General features: G+C 65.6%; 2 protein-coding genes across 2 annotated transcripts in view; both read right to left on the reverse strand.

The window, feature by feature from the left end:
• Nucleotides 1–1,483, reverse strand: part of LOC122169699 (GTPase IMAP family member 8-like) — a 6,944-nt gene extending 5,461 nt beyond the window's left edge. The window contains exons 1-2 of the mRNA XM_042836038.1: nucleotides 1,142–1,483; nucleotides 21–637 (exon numbers count right to left, since the gene is read on the reverse strand). Of these exons, the coding sequence (XP_042691972.1) occupies nucleotides 21–637; nucleotides 1,142–1,421 (897 nt within the window). The 5' untranslated portion in view covers nucleotides 1,422–1,483. The remainder of the gene's footprint in view (nucleotides 1–20; nucleotides 638–1,141) is intronic.
• Nucleotides 1,484–3,883: 2,400 nt separating this feature from the next.
• Nucleotides 3,884–17,546, reverse strand: part of LOC122169700 (SCO-spondin) — a 35,024-nt gene continuing 21,361 nt past the window's right edge. The window contains exons 64-105 of the mRNA XM_042836039.1: nucleotides 17,375–17,533; nucleotides 17,203–17,282; nucleotides 16,953–17,122; nucleotides 16,755–16,801; nucleotides 16,473–16,673; nucleotides 16,106–16,276; nucleotides 15,829–16,011; nucleotides 15,061–15,157; nucleotides 14,728–14,951; nucleotides 14,080–14,232; nucleotides 13,219–13,385; nucleotides 12,876–13,036; nucleotides 12,565–12,785; nucleotides 12,452–12,487; nucleotides 12,194–12,367; nucleotides 11,892–12,101; nucleotides 11,624–11,791; nucleotides 11,225–11,356; nucleotides 10,373–10,613; nucleotides 10,131–10,283; nucleotides 9,647–9,693; nucleotides 9,363–9,551; nucleotides 9,149–9,295; nucleotides 8,781–8,911; nucleotides 8,288–8,412; nucleotides 8,150–8,196; nucleotides 7,680–7,901; nucleotides 7,444–7,605; nucleotides 7,255–7,371; nucleotides 7,029–7,167; nucleotides 6,707–6,909; nucleotides 6,468–6,632; nucleotides 6,265–6,392; nucleotides 6,050–6,195; nucleotides 5,904–5,950; nucleotides 5,659–5,823; nucleotides 5,208–5,415; nucleotides 5,022–5,118; nucleotides 4,439–4,499; nucleotides 4,210–4,340; nucleotides 3,977–4,127; nucleotides 3,884–3,906 (exon numbers count right to left, since the gene is read on the reverse strand). Coding sequence (XP_042691973.1) covers nucleotides 3,884–3,906; nucleotides 3,977–4,127; nucleotides 4,210–4,340; nucleotides 4,439–4,499; nucleotides 5,022–5,118; nucleotides 5,208–5,415; nucleotides 5,659–5,823; nucleotides 5,904–5,950; nucleotides 6,050–6,195; nucleotides 6,265–6,392; nucleotides 6,468–6,632; nucleotides 6,707–6,909; nucleotides 7,029–7,167; nucleotides 7,255–7,371; nucleotides 7,444–7,605; nucleotides 7,680–7,901; nucleotides 8,150–8,196; nucleotides 8,288–8,412; nucleotides 8,781–8,911; nucleotides 9,149–9,295; nucleotides 9,363–9,551; nucleotides 9,647–9,693; nucleotides 10,131–10,283; nucleotides 10,373–10,613; nucleotides 11,225–11,356; nucleotides 11,624–11,791; nucleotides 11,892–12,101; nucleotides 12,194–12,367; nucleotides 12,452–12,487; nucleotides 12,565–12,785; nucleotides 12,876–13,036; nucleotides 13,219–13,385; nucleotides 14,080–14,232; nucleotides 14,728–14,951; nucleotides 15,061–15,157; nucleotides 15,829–16,011; nucleotides 16,106–16,276; nucleotides 16,473–16,673; nucleotides 16,755–16,801; nucleotides 16,953–17,122; nucleotides 17,203–17,282; nucleotides 17,375–17,533 — 5,999 coding nt within the window. The remainder of the gene's footprint in view (nucleotides 3,907–3,976; nucleotides 4,128–4,209; nucleotides 4,341–4,438; nucleotides 4,500–5,021; nucleotides 5,119–5,207; nucleotides 5,416–5,658; nucleotides 5,824–5,903; nucleotides 5,951–6,049; nucleotides 6,196–6,264; nucleotides 6,393–6,467; nucleotides 6,633–6,706; nucleotides 6,910–7,028; nucleotides 7,168–7,254; nucleotides 7,372–7,443; nucleotides 7,606–7,679; nucleotides 7,902–8,149; nucleotides 8,197–8,287; nucleotides 8,413–8,780; nucleotides 8,912–9,148; nucleotides 9,296–9,362; nucleotides 9,552–9,646; nucleotides 9,694–10,130; nucleotides 10,284–10,372; nucleotides 10,614–11,224; nucleotides 11,357–11,623; nucleotides 11,792–11,891; nucleotides 12,102–12,193; nucleotides 12,368–12,451; nucleotides 12,488–12,564; nucleotides 12,786–12,875; nucleotides 13,037–13,218; nucleotides 13,386–14,079; nucleotides 14,233–14,727; nucleotides 14,952–15,060; nucleotides 15,158–15,828; nucleotides 16,012–16,105; nucleotides 16,277–16,472; nucleotides 16,674–16,754; nucleotides 16,802–16,952; nucleotides 17,123–17,202; nucleotides 17,283–17,374; nucleotides 17,534–17,546) is intronic.

Raw genomic sequence — 17,546 nt, forward strand, 5'->3', positions numbered from 1 at the left:
CGGTGATTAGATCTTAATTAAGGCAAACACAACCAACACGACGCCCCTCGCTCCTCGCTCTGCCTGAGGGCGATGCTCTCAGCCCTGTGCAGCACCTCATCAGCCTGCACATCCCGGTCCCGCCTCGGCGCTCTGTTGCTCACAGCACAGCACTGCTTCCCGCACGCCTTCACCAGCTTCCGCAGCGCTCCGTTCTCGGCCGTCTTCACGTATTCATCCAGCGAGCCGCCCCCCAGGTCTTCCTTCCTTGTGAACACCACCATCATACTCTTCTTAGCGCCCTTCCCAAAGAGCTTCTGCACGCTCTCCTGCACCTCGCGGTCCTCCCGCGTGTAACGGCCCAGCTGTGTCACCAGCAGCAGCACGCAGGGCTCCCGGGCAGCGAATCTGTTGCAGCGCCGGCGCTCCTCGGCCAAATGCTGCTTGTCCCACTGAGAGCCCCCGAAAATCGCCGGGGTGTCCATGACCACCACGGACCACTCGCCCCAATCCCGCCTGCCGTCTTTGCACGTGGTGGTGACGGGTTGGGACGCCAGCCGGGACTCGAAGCGCTCCTCGCCCAGCAATGTGTTGCCGGTGGCGCTGCGCCCCGCTCCGCTCCGCCCCAGCAGCACAACGCGCAGCTCCGGCCGCCGACCTGCGGGGACAGCGGGACACGGCTCGGATGGGACGGACAACAACTCCCGGAGAGCGGCCGGGCGGCGGCACGGGCTGCCCGGGGAGCGGGGGTCGGCATCCCCACGGGGGCTCCCAACCACGGGGGTGCGGCGCGGCAGACGCGGTCAGCGGGCACCGCTGGTGGGAGGTGGACAGTCGGAGGCGGTGACCCCAGAGGTGTTTCCCAACCTTAAGGACTCAACAGCTACCGTGATTCTATGGCTGCAAGCAGAGAACGCTGCGGGAACGCCTCCTGACGGGGAGTGAGGGCGCTGTGGACCCCGACCCTGGGGAGTGAGGGGTTGGGGAGCCTGTCCTGAAGGGAGCGAGGACAGCCGTGACCCCATCCCTGCACCCCAGCGCAGCGCAGCTCGGTGTGCGCTTGTGGGTCGGATCCGGCCTCTCGGACACCGCTCGGCCATCTCATCGGGGCCGCCCGCGGCTCTCCGGTCCCCCGTGGTTCCCGACTCGCGGCCGCGCTCACCTCCGCCCCCTGAAGCGCCGTCCCGCGGCTCCCCTCTCTTTTCCGCCGTGCTCCCGCACGCCCCGTCCCCGCTCTCGTCCTCCTCCCTCCGCCCGGCGCTCTCGGCTCTCTCACCGCGTCCCCTTCGCTTCGACTCTCTGCCGTCGCGGCCGCCCGCCCGCCACAGCTCTTCCTTGCTGTCCTCCTCCCGCCCCGGCTCGGCCGCCTTTGCGGGGGACTCGGAGGCGGTACGATGCCGGGAGGGAACCGCCGCTCCCGTCTCCGCGGCGCGGTGCGCCATGGGCGCGGAGCTGCGCCCGCCTCGTTCCGCTCCCCACCCGCTCCTGCACCGACGGCTCCGCTCCGCTCCTTCTCACCCGGAGGACGGCCGCGCTCTGCGGGACGGGGACCGCCTGTGGGCGGGGATGGGCGGCCGCGGAGCTCCTGGGGCGGAGCTGCGGTCCCCGGTGTCGGTGAAGCGCGAAGCCGGGGCGGCGCGGGAGAACACCGGGACGTGTGGACATTGGGACAGTGGGACAACGGGAGTCAGCGACATGGAAACACGTGTTGTGTGTGGGAGCGAGTGGAACTTACGGAGCTCCACCTGGGGTTGAGTGAGGAACGAGTGCAGGGCTCGTGGGGGAGGATTAAAGGGCCGGCTGATGTGGGGGACACCACTGTGTGTCACGGGGGACTTCAATCAGCTGATATTTGCTGGAAAAGCGACATTGCCAGGCTCACCCTGCCCAGGGTGAGAGGAAGGTAACTTTCTGCTGCAGGAGGTGGAAGAGCCAACGGGGAGGGGCAGCACTGCTGCTGGACCTTGCTCTTACAGACGCAGGAGGGTTGGTTGGGGGTGTGAAGGTTGGGGGCAGGCTGGGACGCAGAGGACATGAGATGGAGTTTGGAAGCATCAGGGCAGTAAGTAGGATTGCAACCCTGGACATCAGGAGAGCCAACTTCACCTCCTGAAGGACTTATCTGGAGGTAATCCCATGGGTTGGAGCATTGGAAGGTAAGGGGCACTGAGGGAGATGGCTGATATTCAAGTACCAAATCTCTGAGCTCAAGATCGGTGCATCCCTAGGAGTAAGAAATCAGGCAAAGGGAGATCCTCATTGGGTGAGCAAGGAGCTCGTAGGCAGACCGAGATGGAAAAAGAAAGTCTGTGGAATGTGGAAAAGGGGAGGGACACGGGGTCCCAGCCAATGGAAGGGCAAAGCCCCGGGCAGGCTGAGGATGCGCACGGGGCTGCAGAGGGCTGCTTGGGGTTCTCGGAGTGGCTTTCTTGGGACTTCTAAAATCCCATTTAAACATTCACCGGTCCTGATTTCAAAAAGTCAGAAGGGAGGACTTTCTCTTACAGCTCAGACAGGAGTTTAAACTGGTTTCCTGAAGGGAAGCCACCCACAGCTTGGGAACTGCAGGCCATCCGCTCTGTTACGCATTGCAGACGCGCCCGAGTTCTGTAAGCAGGAGCAACCCGAGGGCTCCATTCCCCACCGCAGCTCCCAGGCCTGAAGCATCACTGCACGTTTGTTGGAAAGGTGCCCCAAACCATCGCCTGCGTGATGTGATACTTCAGGCTGCACTTCAGTTTGGCATCCAGCAAATCCAACTCAGTTAAACGGCAGCATCACCTGGCTGCAGTCGTTCCAATATTCAGCTGTGCACAGCGAATCATAGAATCATCATAGAATGGTTGCAAAGGAGCACGATGCTCATCCAGCTCCAACCCCCTGCTGTCACCAACCAGCAGCCCAGGCTGCCCAGAGCCACATCCAGCCTGGCCTTGAATGCCTGCAGGGATGGGGCATCCACAGCCTCCTTGGGCAGCCTGTGCCAGTGCCTCACCACCATGTGAAATGAGTGCTGTATGTCTTTTTTTCCGCCCATCAGTCCCTCTGCTAGGAAGGAATCGCTCAGAATTCATGGGAGCTTCAAGCACATCCAGTTCTCTCCCATCATTCCACTCTTGCAGTGGGTTTCACTCACATTTGATGAAGCATTTTTAGGTTTGAGTTCCCATCTCCATACCGTTCTGTCCAACTAGTTTAAGGTTCCTGATTTTGCAGTTATTCCCTCTAATTGGACACCTAAGGAGCCCAACAGTTTGTTCAAGGATGTTCTTGTCAATGCCAAGCTCCTTGCATCACCCACGCCAAGCTGCTGGCAGCCCACTGTGACTCTGGGGCATGAGGAGGAGTGCTGAGCCCTGTCTGTGAATCCGCCCCAAACAAACCTCTGGTCCTGTGGGGGCTGAGCCTGGGGCAGCTTTTCTGCGCCTTGCCCAAGCACCAGCCATGGCTCAGCCAAAGCTCTGCTGTGCTGCAGCTCAGCACGGCAGTGAGGCACAGCACAGTGCCATGGGAGACAGCAAGGCAACGCAGGACAGCAATGCACTGCTGCACAGCACTGCACTGCGGCACGGCGCGGCACCACGGCATGGCAGGGCAGCACAGCATGGCAGGGCAGCACAGCATGGCAGGGCACCGCTGCTAGGAGGCACCAAGGACCCCTGGCCATGTTGCTCTGTCCTCGTCCTGCCCTGGTCCCCCTGAGCCCCTCGAGCACCTCCAACCCTCACCGTGCAGCCATCTCCGTCCCCAGCTGTCCCCTGCCACCTCTCCATCCCACCCTCGCTCCCACCAAGGAACAGCTTAGGTGGAGGCTCGTAGCTTTATTGCAGTACAGAGGGGAAAGGGGGATGCCTCGGGGTCCTCCACCACCACAGCACGCAGCAGGACAGCTTCCCTCCGGGCATCAGCGCTTGGAGAAATCCCCACCTGCAGGACAGGGCATGAGGCGAGGCCGGGGCTGCAACAAGGGCCGGGTTGTGCCCCGATCCCTGCTCACCCTGGCAGCTGCTGCACTCGCAGCTGTGGATGATGGGCAGCACGACAGGCTCGGCAGCGCCACCCGCACAGGGCAGGCTGAGGATGCGCACGGGGCTGCCGGGGTCCAGGCGGTAACTGCAGCACTCACACAGCGTCTGCAGGTACGGCTCCTGCGCGGGCACAGCGCCGCGGCACTGACTTCGTGTGCTGTGCCCACGGAACGGGGGCGGCACCCGGTGCCCACAGACCCACCTCGGGGGTGACGGCGGTGCGGGATGGGCAGCGGCCGCTGCAGAAGCTGACCTCCACGTTGGGCAGTGAGCAGGGACCCTTGGTGATGTTGCGCAGCTCGGTGAAGCGCCGGCACATGGAGGATGGCTCCTCTGTGGGGAGGGGGGCAGAGCAGTGATGCCCCCATAGGTGGCTGCAGGGGGGTCCCCGGGAGAGGGGCTACTGTGGGGGTTCCCCTTGAGGCCTTTACCTGGCCACTCCATCCTGCAGACGGGACAGCAGCGTCCTGGCTCCCGCACCTTCACCTCACCCTGTGGATACAGCAGCATCATAGAACCATAGAACGGCTTGGGTTGGAAGGGACCCCAGGGATCCAACACCCCCCACCACAGGCAGGGCCACCAATCTCTATCTGGCTCTACACACACTTGCTCAAGGCCCCATCCAACCTGGTTCTGAACACCTCCAGGGATGGAGCACCACAGCCTCTCTGTGCAGCCTGTTCCAGCACCTCACCACTCATAGTAAAGAGCTTCTCCCTGACATCTGATCTAAACCTTCCTTCCTTGAGCTTAAAACCACTCTCCCCCTTGTCTTATCACTGCCTACCCTTGTAAAAAAGCTGCTTCCCCTCCTGTTTATAATGCGCTTTTAAATGCAATGAGGTCTCCTTGCAGCCTTCTCTTCTCCAGGCTGGATAAGCCCAGCTCCCTCAGCCCATCCTCTTAGGGAAGGTGCTGCAGCCCTCAGGTATCAGGGAGCCAAGGGGCAGTGGGGGGCAGGAGGAGGACGGAAAGGGCAGTGGTGTGCAGCAGGGGGCAGTGGCGTTGTACCTCGAGGCAGGAGAGCGGCGTGCAGCCATCGGTGCAGTCAGCTTTGCCATCCACACAGCGGCACCTCGCACACCCCTCCGCCCCCCCCCTGCCCGCCCGCCCGGGCGCCGGGGGGAGAGCTCAGCAGTGAGGTGGGGGCACCTCTAGGCACCCCTGGGCACCCCCAGGTGCTGTGCCCTGCTCACCTGGTGCAGCTGCCCCTGGTGCAGGCACTCACAGAGGGCAGAGGGCACACAGTGGCCACTGCTGTTGCGGTAGCGGCCGGGCTCACAGGTGCAGCCAGGGGATGGGGAAGGGGTGCAGCCTGCAGGGGCCTCATCGAGGATGTCCCTGCAGCTCTGCTCGCAGCTTGGTGACACAGCAGGGCCCTGCCAGCGCTCCCCCTCTGGGCAGGCTGCCAGCAGCATGGGATGTGTCACCAGCACCGGCCATGCAGCAGCCCAGCATGTGGAGACCGGAGTGGCCAGGGCTGGTGGCGGACAAACCCGCCCAGGTGCTCGTGCACCCCCAGAGCCTCAGCATCCCACGGTGACGGCTTGCGCCCTTCCTTCACCACCCACCCCATCACCCCTCCCCCATGCTATGCTTAGCAGCTTGATGAGCCACAGCCGTACCTGGGGACTCCAGGGACACTCACCGCAGTCAGGGAGGTGACAGGCAGCCCGGCGCACGGGGGGCCCCACGCACTCAGCCCCCTCATAGAGGCGCTGCCGCAGCGGGTGCCGGTGTGAGAGCTGCTCACCCATCCCACACATCACTGAGCAGGGGGACCAGGGCGACCACGGGGACCACAGGCAATCCACTGCACAGGGAGTGAGCAAGGCCCGGCTGTGGCACAGGGATCACGGCGCAGGCACGGGGATGAGAACGGGTTGCCCTCACCATTGCACTCCTCCTGCGAGCAGTTGAAGGTGCCACGGATGCAAACGCTGCAGACAGAGAGGGGCTCAGCGCCCACCCAGCACCCAGCACCACCCAGCTCAGTGCCCCCTGCTGTGGGGTGATGCTGTGGGGCTGGGGGCACACACCACGTGTTGCAGCGGTGCTGCAGGCGGCTGCCTGGTGCGTGCTCCTGCTCTTGCTCCTCCCGTGACAGGTTGAGCACTCCAGGCATGGTGGGGTCGAGCGTGCAGCGGCACTCCTCAGGGGGTACGCAGGCACCATCCTGCAGCACCTGTGGGTGATGGAGAGCCTGAGGCTGCTGCCCCATCCCCAGAAGCCCCGTGCAGCTCCACAGCCCCACCTGTCCGGGCAGGCAGGCGCATCCAGGCTGGCAGGGCTGTGGGAGGCACTGTGTGTGTGGGCGCAGGTCGGCGCAGGTGTGGGGACAGGTGTTGGCACATTCCCTGAGCACCTGGCTGTGGGGACATTCTGCGGGCGAGGACGCAGCCATCAGTAAGCCCTACCCCCCCCAATTTGAGGCTCCCCGCTTTGTGCAGCCCTTACCCTGCGTGCAGTTGTGCACGTTGCAGATGCGGTGCTGCCGCAGTGCTGGGATGGGGCACGGCTCCTCCTCACCCCCCAGCAGCTCCCGGCTGCGCTCCGAGCGGCCACCTCCACAACTGCTGCTGCAGGGGCTCCAGGGGGACCAGGGGCTCAGCTGACAGACAGCTGCAGGGGACAGGGCTCAGTGCCAACCCCGAGGAGTGTCCGTGCTGATGGTGGTGGCGACGCTGGGCACTCACCAGGGCAGGGCTGGGGGCTGCACTCAGCTGTCTCCTGCATCCTGCTGGCTGTGCAGGGCACCCCGCCAGGGCTCGACTCACAGATGCGGTGCCGGGAGGTGCGGCCGCTGCCACAGCTGCTCGAGCAGGGGCTCCAGGTGGACCAGGGCCCATAGGATGGGCACGGCAGTGCTGGGCACACCATGGTGCCATTCTCACAGGTGCTGCGGAGCAGCTGCGTGAGAATGGAGCCCAACCAGAACACCCAACACCCCCCACTCACTGGGGCTCAGTGACGGGCACAGCATGGTCCTGCCCGTGCCGTGAGCCCCGTGGCACCCACCAGTTGTGGCACTCGATAGTGGCCTCCTGCCCTGGCCACAGCTCCCGGGTGCCGTTGCCCCCGTTCAGCCCGCAGCGGCACTGGGCTGTGGGCACGCACACCCCGTCCTGCAGCAGCTGCCCCTGTGGGCACCGGCACCCTGCAGGGCAGGGGGGTGGGATGGCACCGTGGTGCTGCAAGTGTCTGGGTGGATGGAAGCAGGGAGGAGTGCGTGGGGGGGCCATACCTGGCTTGCAGCCCCCCTGCACGCACTCCACGTGCTGCCAGAGGTCAGTGCAGGCGCGGGGGCAGCTGTTTGCACAGGTGGCGGTGAATATCCTTCCCTGCTCCTCACAGTCCTCCCCTGTGCACAGCAGCCTGGTGTCAGCCCCCGTCTGGGTGGGGGTCCCGGGGTGGGGGAGGGATGGGGGATTACCTGGGCACACGGCCGTGTTGCAGCCCTTGCTCTGGGTCTGTGCCCCCCTGCACTGCCTGCTGCCTGCCAGCTGTTGGAGTTGGCGGTGCCTCAGGCGGAAACTCCCGCTGCAGGGCTGCTGGCAGGGCCCCCATGGCCCCCAGGGGCTCCAGAGGCACAGCTCTATGGGATGTTGGTGTCACTCAGGGGGGGACACAGGGAGCCGCTCACCTCCATGCCCTGCGGCACTGCGGTACCTTGGCAGATGTCAGGGTCTGGGCAGAGCCGCTGCTGCTGCAGCTCAGCTGAGCACACAGCTGCATCTCCAGACCAAGGGTGGCCGCTCTGTGGGTCCAGGCAGGCTCGGTAGCGGTGCTGCACTGACACGTGTGGTGTGACATTCCCCAGGTGGGATGGGGACAGGGGCAGGCAGGTGCTGCAAGGCGTCCACTCTGACCAGGGGCTCAGCGGGAGCAGTCCTGTGGGGACATGGAGATGCTGGGACGTTCCATGGTTGGGGCACGAGATGTGGCACCGCCAGAATGCCAGCCATGAGGCATGGGGACGTTGCACTGCCACGCAATAAAAGCCACGGGGCATGGGGACATGGCATTGCCAGCACAGCAGCAGCCATGGGACAGGGGGACACGGCACTGCCACACAGTGGCAGTCATGGGGCATGGGGACGTGGCAAATGGAAGCCATGGGGCAGGAGGGATGTACTCACCCTGGCAGCCTTCACTGCTGCACTGCAGGGCTCCGTCCTGGCACACGCTATGAGGGAACAAACAGCTCTGAGCTCCAGGTGCTGCCCCTGGCCCCCCAAGTGGGGGACACCCCCCTGGCACACCACAGCCCCACTCACCACTCCTTGCATCCCAGCAGGATGATGTCCCCTGGGGACACTGTCACCAGGCCGCCTGACCCATTGGTGTGCAGGCAGTCACACTGCTCATGGGGCACGCAGGCACCACGCTGCTCCAGGAGCCCCTGCCAGGACACGGAGATGTGGAGAGGCATCTGGTGCATCCACACAGCATCCCCACAGCGCCCCCAAGCATCCCACAGCATTCCCACGGCATCCCCATCAACTCCCTGTAGGGTCCCCAAAACATATCCCTGCAGTGTCCCTGCTGTGTCCCCATAGCACCCCTGCAGCATCCCCCCATTGTCCATGCGGTGTCCCCTCAATGTCCCTGCAGTATTTCCTCCTGCGTCCCTGCAGTGTCCCCATGGCATCCCTGTAGCCTCTCCTGTCCCATTGGTGGCATTTGGTTCTTTCTAAGCTCTCCCTCCTCCCAGCAGATTCAGAGCCCACCAGGCTGCCTCCAGCCCCCCCCTCCCCGTGCCCCTCTTGCCTGGGGGCAGAAGCAGCCAGGCAGGCAGTGGGACTGGGCTGGGCACAGCTCTGGATGCTGCAGTGTGGAACAAAGCTGGGTACAGGGGGGGCTGCAGGTCCGGAACTCGAAGGGGGGCTCACAGCTGGATTCTGTGGGGACAAGGGCAGGATGCAGGCAGGGAGTGTATGGTGGCAGGAAGGGACATCCCAGAGAGTGCACAGGGATTGGAAGGGATGAAGGGACACCCCTGTGAGCGCATGGGGATACACAGGACCAGGGCAGGGGCACCCCAAGCATCACTAAGACAGACAGGCAGCACATAGAAAGGGCAGGATGTGGGGAGGGCCGTGCTGGGGCAGGAAGATCCCTGCCATCCCCATCCTCACCAGAGCATCCTGAGGTGTTGCAGGTACGCAGCTCCACGTCCAGCCCCACGCAGAGGCCGGCGCCGTGCCGGTGCCGATGCCGGTGCTGCAGTGGGGAGCTGCAGGAGCAGCTGCTCCAGGAACTCCAGACACTCCAGGAACACTCAGCTGTGGCAGAGCAGAGGGTGAGGAATGGGTATGGCCCCACCGCCCCACACCCGTGCTGATCCCCTACCTGGGCAGGGTTGAAGGTAGCAGGCCTGCACCTCCTGGTGAGCTCTGGCTCCATCTCCAGTGCTGGCGTTGCAGAGGGCACCAGAGGGACCCGGGGAAGGGCAAGGACAGGAGCCCTCCCGGGAGGTGAGGCCGGTGCCACAGCTCCGGGAGCAGGGACTCCATGTGCCCCATGTGCAGTGTTCAGCCCCTGGGATGGAGAGGTGGCACGTCACAAGCCACAGTGTCACCCGGTCCCCTCCATCCCCAGAGCCCCGGGGATGTTTGGGACTGCACGGCACCCACCGGCACAGGCGGTGTCCTCGCAAACGGTGCCCTCTGGCGTGCAGGTGCTGTAGGAGAGGATAAAAAGGATCAGTGACCATGGGGCGGGTGGTGATGGTAATGGGGTGCAGGATGCTCAAGAGGTAAGTGATGCTTATGGGGCAGGAGATGCCTGTAGGGCAGGTGGTGCCCAAGGAGGTGGGTGGTATCCACGGGGTGGTGATGCTAATGGGGTGGGTGATGCTCAAGGAACATGTGATGCCCATGGGATGGTTAACTAAAGGTGTGGATGATACCTGCAGGGTAGGTGGTGCCCATGGAGCAGGGCACTTGTAGGGTGGGTGGCGCCCATTGGGCTGGTGATGGTGCCCATGGGGTGGGTGATGCTAATGGGATGGGTGACGCCCAAAGGGTAGGTTGTACCCACGGGGTAGGTAACGCCCCATGTTGCAGGCAATGCAGGAGCAGCCCCACACACCCCACATCCCCACCTTGGGGCACTGACCATTGCTGGCACTCGCCCTGCAGCCACATGTCTCCCAGCCTCCTCTCCCAGCTGCCCTGGGGGCACAGGGGTGGGCAGGGTCCCGCGGCACAGCCCCGGTTCTCCATCTGCTCCCCTTGGCACTCCTCGTCCCATGAGCCCACCGCGGGTGTCCTGTCGAGGCACAAAGCAGAGGACACGGAGCTGACGGGTCCTCACGGCCCACGGTGCCTGGCCACGCACTGGCAGCGCCACGTCCCCACCTGAAGCGCGTCTGCTGGCCGTCCCCACAGGTGACACTGCATGGAGACCAGTGGGACCAGCGGCTCCAGTGGCAGCGCAGCGGCGCGCAGAGGCGGTCGGTGCAGCGCAGGCGGCCCTCCAGACACGTGCAGTTGTTGCAGCCATCGCGATGCGAGCTGCCCGGCACCCAACCGCGGCCCTGCGCGTCTGTGCACTCGCAGTGTGCGAGGGGCACACAGCCCCCGTCCTGCTCCAGGGTGCCTGCGGGAGGGCAGCGTCACCACGGAAGCCTGTGTGTGTGCATGTGAGTGTGCAACGCCTGGCTCGGCCTCCAGCTGGATGCACCTCCCGACGTGGAGGATGCAGCTGTACATGCATGTGCGTTGGCAGTGCACACGCAGTTCTACATGCATTTGCATTTGCAGCGCATGCCCAGCACTGGATTTGCAGCGTGCACTCAGTTCTGCACATCATGCACGTGCAGCCCTGCACGTTTGCGTTCCCAGCACTGAGCACCTGCAGTGCCCATCACTGCACAGCATTGCCCACAAGCACTTTGCAGTGCGCTCCCAGCACCGTGTGGGTTTGCAGTGCACGTGCAGCCATGCAAGCACATTGACACTGCAGCCAGCTCTGGGCATGTCTGCAGTGCACATGTGCTTGTAGTGCATGTGTAGCTCTGCCTGCAAGCGTTCTTGCAGTGCATGACTGTGCTTGCAATGCGTTCCCAGCATGGTGGGCATTTGCAGTGCACGCACATAGCACGGAGCCCTGCTGCCACCCACACCCACCAAGGGCACTCCAAAACCCCTGAGCATCTCCCAGGCCGTGTTCCCTCAGGGGTGCAGTGACAACACAAGAGGGGCACTCACCATTGGGGCAGCGGCAGCCAGGCTCACAGCGCTCCTCCTCCCCACAGACGATGCCCTCCTGTAGGTCCCCACAGTGCCGGGGGCAGCGGTTGGCACAGGTCACCAGGGCCATGCCAGGGGGGCAGCTGTCGCCTGGGAGGGGGCACTTGTCAGAGGCACCAGCACTGAGGTCCCACTCCATCCCCATCCTCATCCCCATCCCCACTCCTGTCTGCATCTCTGTTCCCATTTCCATCCCCATCCCATCCCCATCCAGACCCCATCCCCATCCATACCCCACCCCCTTCCCCATATCCATCCCACCTCCATCCCCATCCCCGTTCCAGTCCCCATCTCCATTCCCTTTCCCGCCCCCATCCCCATCCCTCCCCTTTCCCACCCCCCCACACTCCCCCCCACCGCAGGGCTGGGCGTTGCAGAGGCGCAGTTGGTGTCTCTCTCCATGGCAGCGCTGTCCCCCGTTCTTGGGCGGGGGTCGGGTGCAGGACCGGCTGCGCACCGCTCGCCCCCCCCCACACGTGCGGTCGCAGCGGGTCCAGGGGCTCCATGCCGACCACGCACCGTCCACTGCAGCCGGCGGACACGAGGGCACGGGCGTCACTCCCACGGGCCACCCGGAGCTCAGCAAAACCCCTCGGGCTGCCGCCGCCCCCCGGCCGCCCCCCACCTTTGCACGCCTGCAGGCTGCAGAAGCGGCGCTGCACGAAGGCGCTGAGGATCCCCGGGCACCAGCGACCGCCCGCGCCGGGGGGGCTGTACGCCCGCAGCCGCTGCTGCCGCCCCACACCGCAGCTGCGGGAGCACTCGGCCCACGGCCCCCACGGCGCCCACGAGCAGTTCAGGCCGGCGCAGTCCTCGCCTTGGCACGGGGGGACGTCTGCGGGGACGCGGGGGGTGGCAGCGCCTGTCGGCCGTGCCACGCAGCGCGGAGCTCGTGCGGAGGGCGCGGGGAGGGGGGGCCGGACCGACCTGAGCAGAGGGGAAGGTTGCACGGCTGCTCCTGGAAGCTGTCCCCGCTGCAGGCGGCCGTCCTGACGCACGGACGCTCGCGGGTCTTGGTGGCCGGGCGCTCGGGGTGCGTGCAAGTCTTGGAGCAGGGGCTCCAGGGGGACCAGGGGCCGAAACCGTCCTCTTCCTCCGCACCTGCCCGGGAGCGGGGTGCTGACAGCCGGGTGGGTCCCGCGAGGTCCTCCCTGTCCCAGATGCCCCCTGCAGCACAGCCCTTACCTGGGACACCGGGGCCGGGCTCCGTCGTGGGGACGGCTGCGGGGAGCAGAGCACGCGGTGTCATCCCCGCATCCCACAGCCGCGGCACGGCGGGGCGCGGGGCCGTCACGCACCTGGGCATTCGGGGCTCTGGCAGTACTTGCTGTCGGAGCGCGGCCCGGCGCAGTCCCGGCCCCCCCGGGCGGGCTCGGGGTTGGTGCAGCCCCTCCGGCGCGTCATCACCCCCAGACCCCCGCAGCTCCGCGAGCAGCTGCTCCAGGGACCCCAGGGCGAGAAGCCCCCGTCCCGCGGGCACACGGGCTCCGAGCAGTTGAGGCGGCCGTGGAGGCAGGTGCTGGGGGGGGGGGGGGGGGACAACGCCTGGGGTGAGAATGGGGTGGGGATTTGGAGGTCAGGGTGAGTGGGGAGGGGGCCGGGCTCTCACCAGGAGGTGCAGGCAGAGTGGATGGTGCTGCCGGGTGGCACCTCCTGGTCCAGTGCCAATGGGGGTCCCTGGGTGCCCAGGAGAGGGGAGACTGCCTGGGGGTCAGCAGAGCTGTTCCGGAGCTCCCTCAGAACCTCGGCAGTCAGCACGCAGGGGCACTCCTGCACCGTGCACCAGTGACACATCCATGGGGTCACCCATGGGAGCAGGGAGCACTCATAGCCCCAGGGAGCACCCACGCCAAAGCCCCCCCTGAGCACAGGAGGACCAAGCAAAGACCCCTCAGCCAGGCAGCGTGCAAGGAGGAGGCTGCACCCACGGGGTCCCTGGTGCAGGAGCTCACCTGCAGGCAGTGGCCGTGGTGCAGCAGGGTGCCGGTGGGGCAGTGGCAGCCCTCCTGGCACCCCCCGGGGAAGCAGGCGATGCGGCCGGCGAGGTGGGCACAGCTGTAGGGGCAGCCCTCACCCTGCTGGCACTCGCGGTACAGCCGTCCCGGTGGGCAGCCCGCCTCTGTGCAGGGATGGGGCTGAGTGGGGCTGGACCCAGGGAGGGCTCCTGGAGCCTCTGGACTCCCCGCTGCAGCTCTGGCTCACGTGCAGGACATGGCTTGTGGGTGCCATGCCACCCCATCCACCCCATCACTCATCCACCAGGCACCAACCTGTCCAATCCTGTCCACCCTGAGCACCCCGTCCCATCCCGTGCACCCCAGATCCTTCCACCCACTCCCTGCTGCTCTGTGCCACCCTGTGCACACCATGACACCTTGTGTCCCCTCACCCACTGTGTGCAATCCTGCGCAACCCCATCCAACCTGTGCTGCCCCCCACACATCATGCCACTCCATCTGCCCCCTCCCACCTCGTGCCCCCCCATGGCATCCTGCGCACACCGTGCCACCCCATGCCCCTCCATCCACCTGTTGCCACTTCAGGTAATCAGTTCCACCCCCGAGGACACTGTACTGTCCCATGCATATCCTCCCGCCTCATGTCCCACCACCCACCTCATTCCACTCCATCTGATCTGTGCCATCCCAAGGACTCCGTGCCACCCATGCCACTCCACCCAATCTGTGTCACCCCATGTCACCCTGCACACACCGTGCCACTCCCTGCTCTTCCATCCACCCTGTGCCCCAAATGCTGGCCCGAGGACCCCACACACGGTGCCACCTGTGTCACCGACAGGGCGCAGCACTCACCCCGACACACGTGGCTGTTGCAGGTCTTGCTCTGCAGGGCCAACCCCGGGCACCCCCCTGGGTGGGGGCAGTCCCGACGGCGGAGCTGCTCCCCCCCGCCACAGGAAACGCTGCAGGGCCCCCACAGGGACCACTCGCCCCACGGCTCCTCTTCTGTGGGGCAGGGGAAGGGACATGGGGATGACAAAGGACCCTGACCCGTGTGGCATTAGGGCTGTGGCAGCAGTGGCACCGCATGGCACTGCATTGCTCTGTGCAGGACTGCACTGCACTGCGCAGCACGGCACTGTAGAGCATGGCACCGTGCCACAGGGTGCCCTGCAGGGGTCCCCACCCCACCCCATGCCATCCATGTCTCCCCCACCTCGTACTACCCCACGGCACCCCATCATTCCCAGGCACCCTGTGCCAGTCCCTTCTACCTCAGCCATGCCACAAATGCACCCCATGCACCCTGTACACCCCATAAACATCACATACCCTGTGCACCCCGCACACCCTGTGCATCCCATCGACCCCTGGGCCATCCCTTGACACCCCACCCACCCCAAATGCCCCATGCATCCCACGCCCCTGTGTACCCAACTACTCCATGCCCACCACACGCCCTGTGCCCTCCATGCCCCCCGGGTGCCCCGCAGCCCCCACCTGGGCAGCCCTCAGTAGCAGGACAGGGTCTCTGGCGCTGGCTGTGCCCGGAGCAGCCCCGACCCCCAAGTTGGGGTGTGGGGTTGTTGCACTGGCGGGAGGCGAGCTGGGTGCCAGCGTGGCAGCCGGGGGAGCAGGGGGACCACGGCCCCCAGGGGCTCCAGCCCCCATCCACACGGCACCCAGGCTCTGCATGGCATTGCAGTGTGCCAGCCTTGCACGTGCTGGGGGACAGGGAGCAAAGTGAGGGGGGGCCCACGTGCCACCCCTGTGCACCAGGATGGTCCCACAGGTCCTCCATTGGGGGCTGGGTGTGGGGATGGGGGCTCTCACCAGTTCTGGCAGTGTCTCTGCAAGGTCTCACCAGGCTGCAGCTCCCGCATGGGGACGGCCCCGTCCTGCTCCCAGATGCTCCCATTCTCAGAGGGTCCTGTGGGGGGCACAGGCACACATCACCTGATGCACAATGACATCCTTCGCCCCAGCCCTCCTCTTGTGCCCAGTTGTGTCATGGCACAGCCCTGTTCCCGCATTCTTTGCCATGGCATTGCATGGTGCATCCCATCCTTGCAACCCTGCAGCACTCTACATCCCAACCCTGCCATCCCATTGCATCCTGTACCCCCATCACTTCACAACACCTCATACGCTACCCTTGCAACCCTACTGCATGCTGTACCCCATCCCCACAGCCCCACAGTATCCTGCACCTCACCCTTGCAACCCCATAGCACTCTACATCCCATCCACACTACCCTACATCCACCCCTGCCCATTCCATAGCATTCTGCACCCCATCCACGCATGCTGTGTGCAATCCCAGTCATCTCCTTGCACCCTGCACCCCGTTCCTGCCATCCCATGACACCACACACCCCCTGCTTGCAATCCAATTGCACCATACACCCCATCCCTGCACCCCATCTCCGCCACCCCAATGCAACCTACACTGCAACTCCACCACCCCATAGCAGTCTGTACTCCATCCCTGAAATCCCATTTCGTCCTGTACCCCAAATCTGCACCCCGTACCCCATCCCCATCACCCCATTGCACCCAGCACACCCAGACCGCTACCCAGCATGTGTCCCCAGCACGCACCCCATGCACAGCGGCAGCGCTCCGGGGACACGCAGTCGCCGTCCTGCAGCAGCTGCCCATGGGGACAGGCGCAGGCGGGCAGGCAGCGGGGGGTGGCCATGCAGGCAGTGTCCTCCCGCAGGTCCTCGCAGGAGTGGGGACACGGCTTGCCGCAGGCGAAGGCCACCAGACCGCCACCACACTCTGCAGGGAGCAGCAGTGTGTAGAGGGGACGGCAGGGGGGTGGACACGGATATAGCGGTGAGGGGACCGTGACCCCAGGACCCCGCAGCCTCACCTGGGCAGGTGCTGGTGGCCCATGGGCAGGGCCGGCTCTGGCGTGCCTCCCCGGCACAGGACAGCCCCCCGAAGCGGGCAGGGGGGCTGGAGCAGGAGCGGGTGCGCACTGCCTGCCCCCCGCAGCCCCCACAGCCCGACCAGGGCCCCCAGGCACCCCAGGCCCCGTCCTCTGTGAGGGGAGAGAGGTGGGCACTGAGCATGGGACGCCCCCAGCATGGCTCCCCCAGCATGGCCCCCCACCATAGAACTTACAGGCACTGACATGGGGCAGCCCAGCGGGCAATGAATATGGGATACCCCCAGAATGGCAGTGATGGTGGGCACTGAGCGTGGCACCAGACCCCAACACCTCTCCCAACACCTACCAGGGCAGGGTGGCACGGGGGGGCACTTCTGGTGCTGCATCTGCATCCCGGTGTCCCCGTGGCCCTCCTGTCCTCTGGGGCAGCCTGGCCCCCCCTGCTGTGGGGCAGGGCAGGAGCAGACACGGTGCCGCGTGGCAGCCTCATCCCCACAGCTCCTCAAGCATGGCGTCCATGGGGACCACTCACACCAGGCACCGGGCACTGTGGGTGGAGGGGGGCAGTTGGCAGCATCTCTTTGCACAGTGACACCGTGTTCCCTCCACGGGGGACCCCCGCACTCACCGGGGCAGGGCAGCCCAGTGCACTGCAGTCTCCCTTGGGTGCACGTGCTGCGGGCAGAGAGCAACGAGAGGCAGGGATGGGAACGGGGAAGAGGTAGGGATGGGGGTGAGATGGGGAATGGGGACGAGATGGCAACGGGGATGACAATGGGGATGAGGCGGATGCTGTGCCCCGCTGCCCTCACCGCACCCCGCTCACCAGTTGTTGCAGCCATCACCTCGTGGCACGCTCTGCCCAGGCCGGTGCCGCTGCCCGCTGCGCGCATCCAGGCAGGTGCAGCTCTCAGGGGCCACGCACGCTGTGCCTGTTGCATCCAGCAGCGTGCCGTTGGTGCAGTAACAGCCGGGCTGGCAGCGCCACGTGCAGTGCTGCCATGGGGACACGGCCCCGGTGAGCGCTGGGGACATGATGAGGGGATGGGATGGGACGATGAGGGGTCGCCACTCACCGAGATGTCATCGCAGGAGCGGGGACAGGGGGGCCCGCAGTGGCTGAACGCCGATCCCGGCACGGCGGTACAGTCGGGAGCTGCGTTTTGGGGAACGGGCCATCAGCACAGGGTGATCCCCCATCACCATCCCCACCACCTCCCATCCCCGCTCTCAGCTTTAGGCACTCACTGTGGCAGGGCTGTCGGGTGCAGGGACGCTCCTGGGGCTGTGGCTCAGCACAGGGCACCCCGGGGTGTGCAGAGCAGAAGCGGTACCGGCGCTGGAGGCCCGGCCCGCAGGAGGCTGAGCACTCACTCCAGGGTGTCCAGGGGGTCCAGGGCCCATCCACTGCCCGGGGCAT

The sequence above is a fragment of the Centrocercus urophasianus genome, unplaced genomic scaffold (genome assembly GCF_019232065.1).
Source record: "Centrocercus urophasianus isolate 14NV4802_14NV808 unplaced genomic scaffold, USGS_Curo_1.0 seq_564, whole genome shotgun sequence".
Classification (NCBI taxonomy): domain Eukaryota; kingdom Metazoa; phylum Chordata; class Aves; order Galliformes; family Phasianidae; genus Centrocercus; species Centrocercus urophasianus.